Source organism: Hipposideros armiger, unplaced genomic scaffold (genome assembly GCF_001890085.2).
Source record: "Hipposideros armiger isolate ML-2016 unplaced genomic scaffold, ASM189008v1 scaffold_93, whole genome shotgun sequence".
NCBI lineage: Eukaryota > Metazoa > Chordata > Mammalia > Chiroptera > Hipposideridae > Hipposideros > Hipposideros armiger.
In genome coordinates, this window is record NW_017731443.1 from 3,505,239 (window position 1) to 3,514,044 (window position 8,806).

General features: G+C 45.6%; 1 protein-coding gene across 1 annotated transcript in view; it reads left to right on the forward strand.

Moving 5' to 3' along the window:
* LOC109384154 (uncharacterized) overlaps positions 1 to 8,806 on the forward strand; it is a 45,896-nt gene that overhangs the window by 9,918 nt on the left and 27,172 nt on the right. Inside the window, exons 4-5 of the mRNA XM_019645191.1 lie at positions 4,275 to 4,383; positions 5,964 to 6,232. Of these exons, the coding sequence (XP_019500736.1) occupies positions 4,275 to 4,383; positions 5,964 to 6,232 (378 nt within the window). The remainder of the gene's footprint in view (positions 1 to 4,274; positions 4,384 to 5,963; positions 6,233 to 8,806) is intronic.

The window sequence follows — 8,806 nt, forward strand, 5'->3', positions numbered from 1 at the left end:
CTGCAGCCTACGCCATCGCCGGTGACTCACAGCAGCCCAGCTCCAGGTCGAGCTGTTGTTCAGCATCTTAGCTGTGGAGGGCAGTGTCACTAGCCCTCATATGTGGGATCCGAACCGGGGCCTTCTGGCATCCCAAGCCAGTTCTTAACCATTGTGCCACTCGGCCGGCCCGACTGTTCTTTATTTCTAACATATGTATTCAGTACCTTTAATTTCCCTCTAAGTACTGTTTTAGCTGCACCCTGCAAATTATCCCATGAGTTCTGTGTTCTTTTTTTTCTACTTCTGCCTTTTTTTCTTCATTGAGTATTTTTCATTTCCATTTTACTCCATCTATTGTCTTATTAGTTTTGTCCCCTTTATTTGTATTTTTTTGTTTTAAAAGATTTTATTGGGAAATTGGGGAAGGGGAACAGCTAAATTGTCCTTCAATCTTAGTTGTGGAGGGCGCAGCTAGCTCAGCTCCAAGTCTAGTCGTTGTCCAGCCTCCCATTGGCAGCTCGCAGCTGCTCAGCTCAAGGTGCCGTGTTCAATCTTTGTTGCAGATGGGCTTAGCCCACCATCCCATGCGGGAGTCGAACTGGAAACCCTGTTCCTAAGAACACACACTTTAACCACTAAGCCATCTGGCCACCCGTCGGCAGCTCAGGGCAGCTCAGTTTGGGCGCAGCTCACTGACCCATGTGGGAATCAAACTGGTGACCCTGTTGCTCAGAGCTCACGCTCTTAACCAACTAGGCCACTCAACGGGCCCCCTTTTTTTGTATTTTTAATGATTGCTTTTAAGGCCGAGTTTTTCCACCTCAGCACTACTGACATTTTGAGCCACGTAAATCTTGGCTGTGGAGCTGTCCTGTGCATTATAGGATATTTTGCAATACCCTTGACATCTACCCACTAGATGCCAGTAGCACACCTTCAGTTATGACAACTAAAATGTCTCTAGACGATTTTTATTCTACACTGCTTCAATTATATGAAACTTCTACTACACACATGTTAGTTTACTTGAAGTTGTTCCACAAGTCACTAATGAACTCTTCTCTCTGGGCTTACTTTGGATAGATTTTTATTTTTGGCTCTGAAGCTTACTAATATTTTCTTCCAGAGTGTCTAATCTGTTAATTCCAACTAGGGTTCATTTCATCTCAAATATTGTATTTTTCATCTCTTAAAGTTCAATTGGGTTGTTTTTATATATTCCATGTCTCCCTGTAACACGCTCAGGCTTTCTTCATCCTTCTTAAACACATAGGTTATATTTATAAAAATTGTTTTAATGACTTTGTCTATTAATCTTATTATCCGTGTCAATTCTAGGACTGTTTTCTCTGATTGAGTTTGCTACTCAATGTGGGTCTCATTACACTTCTTTGCATTATTGATACTTTTGTGGTGGATAACATTTGCTTTGAAAGTTTTTGGTGTTAATTGCTGGATTCTTTTGTATTCCTTTAAATGTTTTTGAGCTTTGTTCTGGATCACAGTTCAGCTACTTAGAAATAGCGTGATCCTTTCAAGGTTTGATTGTAAGCATTTTAAGGCCATTACTAAAGTGTTATTCTCCTGAATACTCAATTTGCATCCCCATGTACTATTTCTAGTCCCTGATGGCCCTTAGAAGCTTTCCACCATTTCCTTTCTGGTGTTTGTTGTTGTTTTCTTGTGGTAGTTTTTGGATACACATACATTGCTTCATACTTAACTGAAGAATCAAGGGGAATTCTCTGAAAGCCTCTGGGGTTTTCCAACTCTGTGCAGTGTTCTTTTCTCCCGGACTCTGATCTGCAAATTCTAGNCTAGTGCCATCTGTTGCAAATATGCATCATCACTTATCTGACTACCCAATAAATTAACCTGGCGACTTCCCACTCCAGTGACTCCCTGAGACTCTGCCTCACCCAACTTGCATACTACTAAGTATGAGGCTTTATTAGTGCATGAACCTTAAAGGAGCTGCAGGTGGCAGGAGGCCTCATGGTGCCATGGCTTTTTACAGAGCTACCTCATGCCTGGTACTGGTCGCATCTGTCCTCAGATCGCATTGTGACCTCTCCAATATGCTTCTAAGTTTAGCACACACAGAAAACAATCAAAGATTGCTTTGCAGCTTTTACCAGGTAGTCCCCAGCTGGTCACAGGGAGTGAGGGGCCTGGCCTGCACCAGAGACCCTCCCAAGAGGTCCCAGGACCAGCATACTTGGAGGTTGGCTTCAGACCACAACAGAGCACTGCCCAATTAGCCCTACAAGTGGCACACACAAAGGGTGGTATCAATAGGCACCAGAGCCCACTGAGGCAAATCCCACTCAATGGGTTAAGCCCCCCACAGAGCAGCCTATAAGCAGTGGATGTGAACAAACCCCATAGCCAATCAGCCTGAGGGCCAATCCCACCTACTGATGTTTCGATAGCAATCAAGGCTCAATTATAACAGGAAGGCACACAGCCTACACAAGGGACACCCCTGGAGCACCTGGAGCCGATGACCAAGGAGGCTGTGCCAGGGCCCCACAAGGCACTTACTACATAAGGCCACTTGGCCAAGACTGGGAGACAGCAGATTTATCTCATACATAGAAACAAACATAGGGAGGCAACCAAAATGAAGAAACAAAACTATGTCCCAAATGAAAGAACGGGAGAAAACTCCAGAAAAAGAAATAAAGAAAATGGAGGCAAGCAACCTACCAAATACACAGTGCAAAACAATGGTTATAAGAGTGCTCAAGAAACTTAATGACAACTTCAACAAAGAAATAGAAGCATACAAAAGGACATAGAAGCCATAAAAAAGAACCAGTCAAAAGTGAAGAAGAGAACAACTGAAATGAAGAATGCACTGGAAGGACTCACCAGCAGACTAGATGAAGCAAAGGATTGAATCAGCAATTTGGAACACAAGTAGCAGAAAACNGGACCTGGAGGCATACAATGGTCAGAAACTCTGGTCATCACTGGCCCAGCCAGAGACACTTATGTCGCTCAGCCTCAGGCTCTGAGGTCCATCTTCCACTGTCAATTAACTCTGCATCCTGAGGTCTGTGCTTCTCCCCTCAGCTGTTCCTTTCATGCCTGGGCATCCAGGAGGTGACTCTACCTTCTTTCCTCCCCAACATGCTGTCAAATTCTGTGTAGCATGTTAAAAGTCCCTGGTTCTGATCAGCACTGGAAAATGTTCTTCTAGTTCATCTGTAATTTCTCCCACATCTTGGCCTCTCATGTATTTCTGGGGTCCTCCCTCATGTCTGAATAATAGATCTGAACATCACCCCACATGTTAACACATATAAAATTAGCTGTGTGTTTTTAATGTCCTTTGTCAGGGGAAATGTCCTTTTGTTTCTAGTTTTCATCACAAATGCATGTTGGAATTTTTCCAAATGCATTTTCTGGGCCTATCAAGATGATCATAAATTTTGTTTAATTAATCTGTTAATGTGGTAAGTTACACTGATTAATTTTAAATGTTACATCAATCTTGTATTCCTCAGATAAGGCTTACTTGGTCCTGATATAGTATTGTCCTTCTTATAGATTTTTTACTTGATTTGCTAAAATTTTGATAAGCATTTTTGCATGTATGTTCATGAGAAGTATTGGTCCATAGTTTTCTTAATATCTTTTTTGGTTCTCATATAAGAGTAGTACTGGACTTACAAAATGACTTGAGAAGTATTCTATCCGCTACAATTTTGCCAGAGTTTGTCTAAAATGGTTATTATTTTCTCCTTAAATGTTAGCTTGAATTCATCAGTAGAGTCATCTAGACCTAGAGTTCTTAACTACAAATTAATTTCTTTAATAGCTATAGGGCCATTTACACAATCTATTTCTTCTTGACTGAGTTTTGGTAGTATGTCTCTTCTAAGTTATTTGTTCATTTTTTTTCTAAATTGTCAAATTTCTTAGCATCAAGTTGTTAAAAAATATTCAATTTTTATCATTTTAATATTGTAGAATCTGTAGAAAGTGGTCAGAAGGTGGTCTCTCATAACTGATATTGGTACTTGAAGGATTGGTAATTAAAGGGTTATCAACNTTACAGGTTCGAGGCAACCAGTTTCCAGGCTCCCAGTTCTCATGGGGCAACCTCTAAAAGCTACAGCAGGCTGAGGACCCCACTGGGGCCAGGAGCTCTTCCCCTGCCAGGCTCTCACCAGGTGATTAACATCAGCAAGGGGGTCCCCAGGCCGAGCTGCAGCTTCCCAGGCAGGGTCTCTGCCGTGGCCTACAAGTCTGTCTACACCTTCCTGGTTTTTTTGTTGTTGCAGAGTCATGAAGAACCCAAGCCTGGAGACCTAATTGAGATTTCACGTGTTCCCTATTCACACTGGGCCCTGTACGTGGGAGATGGTTATGTGATCCATCTGGTTTCTGCATGTAAGGGCTGTTGAAATTATAGTTTTTAAAAGATTGGTTGACATCATGAGAACAATCTGAAGCCAAACCCCACCAAGGGAAACCTGAGCTGGTTTTCCCCAGAGCCATGCCTGAGCACTTTAAGCAATCTCAGTGGGGTCCCACCAGTCCTGACAAAGCAGGAGGAGAGGCTCGTGGCCCCCCCAGTGAAGCCTGGCTGCTTGAGCATTCGGGTCTCTCCAGCTCCAAGCCCGTTTACCCGGGTCTGCAGAGTCTGATTTGACTTAAAGCAGCCAAGTCTCTGAACATCTATGGTCTCATACAGAAGAATGCCTGTCAGCATTATGTCCTTTGCACTCATATGATCTCACAGAACAAGGTGTCTTGGGAGTATTTACTTAACGCTCCTTTACAGGAGCAGCTCTCACAGGTTTACACACCAGAAAGACAAAGTCTCATACAAATGCATGTGAGTACCTACGAATGAGTTATTTAATTCATTGATAGCAAAAGAAGCAGGATAACAAAGCCAATCAAAAGGAGAATGTAGGATACAGATGTATGTATAGTCAATGAAAGAAAAAAAGATGCTGGAATAAGACTGCTAACTGAGATGCAGAATGGCTCCTGTCCTACAGAGCGATGGCACCATAACCTTCTCCACCAAGCGTTTGCACTGTCACTGGGCAAAAATCATCATCACGATGAGAATAATATAGTTGCACCTTAGCAATTATCTACAGGCTATCATCTACCTCGACAGAGGTGTAAAAATGTCTGAATTGATGGTAAATACTAAATCAAACCCACTTAATCCAGATGACACTTAGGAAGTTTGGATGAGAAAGAATGACTGTGAGGACCTGGGGTCCTTTCTGTGCCTGAGTGTACGGATAGTTGTTCTTACGGGACAGATTCTAAGTGCAAACATCAGCCTTTGGATTTGAAACATACGACAAGCATGCTTAATTAGTGTACTCATTAGTGACTCTTTCACATAGAAACTAAAACCGGGACTCACTATGGAATGGAATTTGGACTCCATCAGTGAGAGCTCTTCTGTGGACCTCTGCATATGGCCAGCACTGTGCCAGAGAAACTCCATAAAGTCTCTCTGGCTCCAATATTGCTTGTAAAATGGAGTTGATAATATTTGCCATGAAAGTAAAAAGGAGATTAAGTTAAGTAATATGTGAAAAGATGCACAGCATAGTGTCCAAAACACAGTGGGCACTAACACAACTTTGAACTCTTTCTGAATTACACACATGGGCACAAAGATGTACAAACAACAAATATGATTTACTGTCACTGTTTACAATGGCTAAATTCTTGAACAACTTAAATGCTCAGTCATAGGGGATTGATCAAATAGAGGATTACATTCATTTAATGGAACACAATAGCAGCCATTGACAATCACATCATTTATTAATGTTAAAAAATATTCAGTTTAAGTAAAAGGAGCAACATCCGTGTAGCCTCCAATCACGTCTGTAAAGGAACAAACACTGAAAGTTAAGTAGCTGAGTCCCGTCTTGTGCCTTCTCTCACGCTATCTCACATTCCCCTGCCATTCCTGATAGTGTCTCCGATTCCAGGTATGTTGTCTGGAGCTGGTGCCACCAGTGTCTTCTCTGCTGAGAGCAGCAAAGCAGTGGTGAAAAGGGAGCGCCTGAAAGATGTGGTGGGTATCTCCCCCGACCGGGTCAACAACTACTTGGACAAGGAGTACAAACCACTGCCCGTGGACAAGATCATAATCTCTGCGGAGAAGGAAGTTGGTAAGGAGATGGAGTACCATCTTCTGAGCAAAATCTGTAAGCACTTTGTCACCAATCTGAGATACGGCAAGCCCCGCAGCCTGCAGGTAAGGCCCTCTTTGGAATGTGCTCTCTCTCTCCCCTGGAGGTCGACTTGGGGTGGGGGACCAAGCTGTGCACCCAAAGGAAGGGTAAAATTACCCTGAATGGTGCAAAAGTGGTTCTCAGGAACCCACTGGCTGGGAGTCAGGATGCCTTGAGGACAAATCTTGGGTCTGCTTCTACTCCACTTAGGGTTTTTGAACTGGTCACTGCCTATCTCAGCCTCAGTTTCCCCATGTGCTGAAGGAGGGGCTGTCAGACCCCAGAGGTCTGGCCACCTCTGACACTCTAGGATCCTTCACATCTAAGATCCACCTTAAAAGAAGCCTCTGATGTCCCTGTGGGTAGTCAGGGAGAGGCTGGCCACCCCAGATCCACGACACATCTCCCAAGGCCCCCGAGAGCACTCAGACAATGGATGCCCAAGGTCCAAGGGCCTATGGAAGAGCTCAGAAACACTCTAATATAAGTACTGGGGCATGGCTTTAACCCCGACCCCTTCACTTCTTCCAAGTTTGTTGTCCCAAAACACACAGCTAGTAAGAGGCAGAAGCGGGATGCAAACCGCAGCTGTCCCTGCTCTTTACCTCTGTACGACAGCTCCTCCAGGGCTCCCGGCCAAATGACGGGGTAGATGGGGGCCATGGATGAGAAGAGACGAGAATGACGGCAGGAGGAGGAGGTCTGGGGAGGAAAACCAGGAATCTGACGCTGCAGTGGAATGTTTGAGGTGGCCAGTTAGGCATCCAGGTTGGATAGTGTGGTTGGATATATGAGTCTGGAGTTCAGGGCTGAGGTGGGGCTGCAGATGGAAGTTTCTAGGCTGCACTTGTGAACAGTGCACAGTGCACAGTAGACCCTGTGGCCATGCTTTCGCAAAGCCTCCCCTCAGCTTCTGCCACAAGCTTCCCTCTGCAGGGGTAGAACCCAGGTAAAAGCAGACCACCAAGCCGGCCTCACTCTTGCCCCCAGAGCTCTGGCCCCAGGAACCCACACACAAACCCACTTCCCTCCCCACCCCAAGTCAGGAGCAAATGGCCTCCCCCAGAAAGCTCACACAGAAGGATTCCATCAGCCCACCCTTCCATGGTCAGGACAAGCCCAGACCAGCCCACCACTAAGAAGTGGTCATAACTTCATAACTTCTGCGTCCCTGGAGAGGGCAGGAGAATGAGTGTAGCCTCCAGGCCCTGGGCCGGGGGAGGGCAGAGCCCTCCTGGAATTGCTGTGGACTCTGAACATGGGCAGCTCACTTTCAGGCGGAATATGCTCTAATGGCTACAAAGATTTTTTTCCCTGGTATTCGGATTTCCGGCTGTCTTGGGATTATTTTGGCGAAGCTATCCCAAAGGCAGTAAGCGTGGCAGCCTGAAGGAGCAACACAATCCTGCATTAGAAGCAGCTGTGAAGATGGCCTCCCACAGCTCCTCTGTCTGCCTGACACTCGCTCTCTGAAACCCACAGTTCCATCTCTTGCTTTCCCTCTCTGTCTGGCTGAAGGTTGGACTAACTGTACCAAAATTAAGGAATTGATAAGTGTATCTATGCATCCCTTCAGGAAGGATGAACCTTGAAAACATGCTGAATGAAAGAAGTCAGTTGCAAAAAACTACACATGAGGAGATCCAAGATGGTGGGGTAGATAAACACTGTGCCTGCTTACTTCAGTGAATACGTTAAAATTACAACTAATAAATAGAACAATCAGCCTGGAGAACCATCTGAAGTCTAGCTGAACAGAAATTTTTAACTAAGGATATAAAGAAGAAGCCATGTCGAGACTGGTAGGAGGGGCAGAGACACAAAACGGGCCAACCCCAAACCTCCATCTGGTGTTTGAGAACTGGGAGAGATATCTTGGTTGCAGGGGTTCCCCTTGGAGGAGCGAGGGATCCCAGGCTCCCCAGCCCGGAGTACTGATGGCAGGAAGAGAAGCACCCACAACATCTGGCTGTGGAAAACAGTGGGCATTCTGACTGTCAGGGTGAGACGGAAGGCTGCAGGAAACTCAGACATTCTCTTTAAAAGCCCGTGCAGACTCACTTTCTTAACAGACACGCACCCTGGGTTCCAGAGGAGGGACAATGGCTTGTGGGGCATCAGAAGCATACAAGTGCGGGGGAGGTGCAGCCTGAGGTGTGTGACTTTGGAGCGAGGGCTGGAGGACAGTCACCATTTTCCCTGTGTGGGGTCTTCTTCTGCTGAGGCCACCAGGTAGATGCGATCTTTCCTCTGTTGAGACCTCCCTCTCACAGCCAAATCTGAATCTGATTGGCCTGGTGAGCTCCACCCCTCCCCACCCAACTCCCCCAATGCCAGAGGGTCTTTCTCCCAAGCAGCCAGTCCTGCCCACATTGCACTCTTTCTTGGATAACTATCCAACCCAGTGGCCCCAGGTGGGCGGCAACTGGCCTTGGTGGGCTCTGAGACTTTTGCTGAGTAGCTCCAGGCCCCACACTGGCACCAAACCAGAATCTACATTAACCTGGTGACCACAATTCTTCCTACTCCAGTGACTCCCTGAGACTCTGCTCACCTCTACATTATCCTGGTGACCACAATTCTTCCTACTCCAGTGA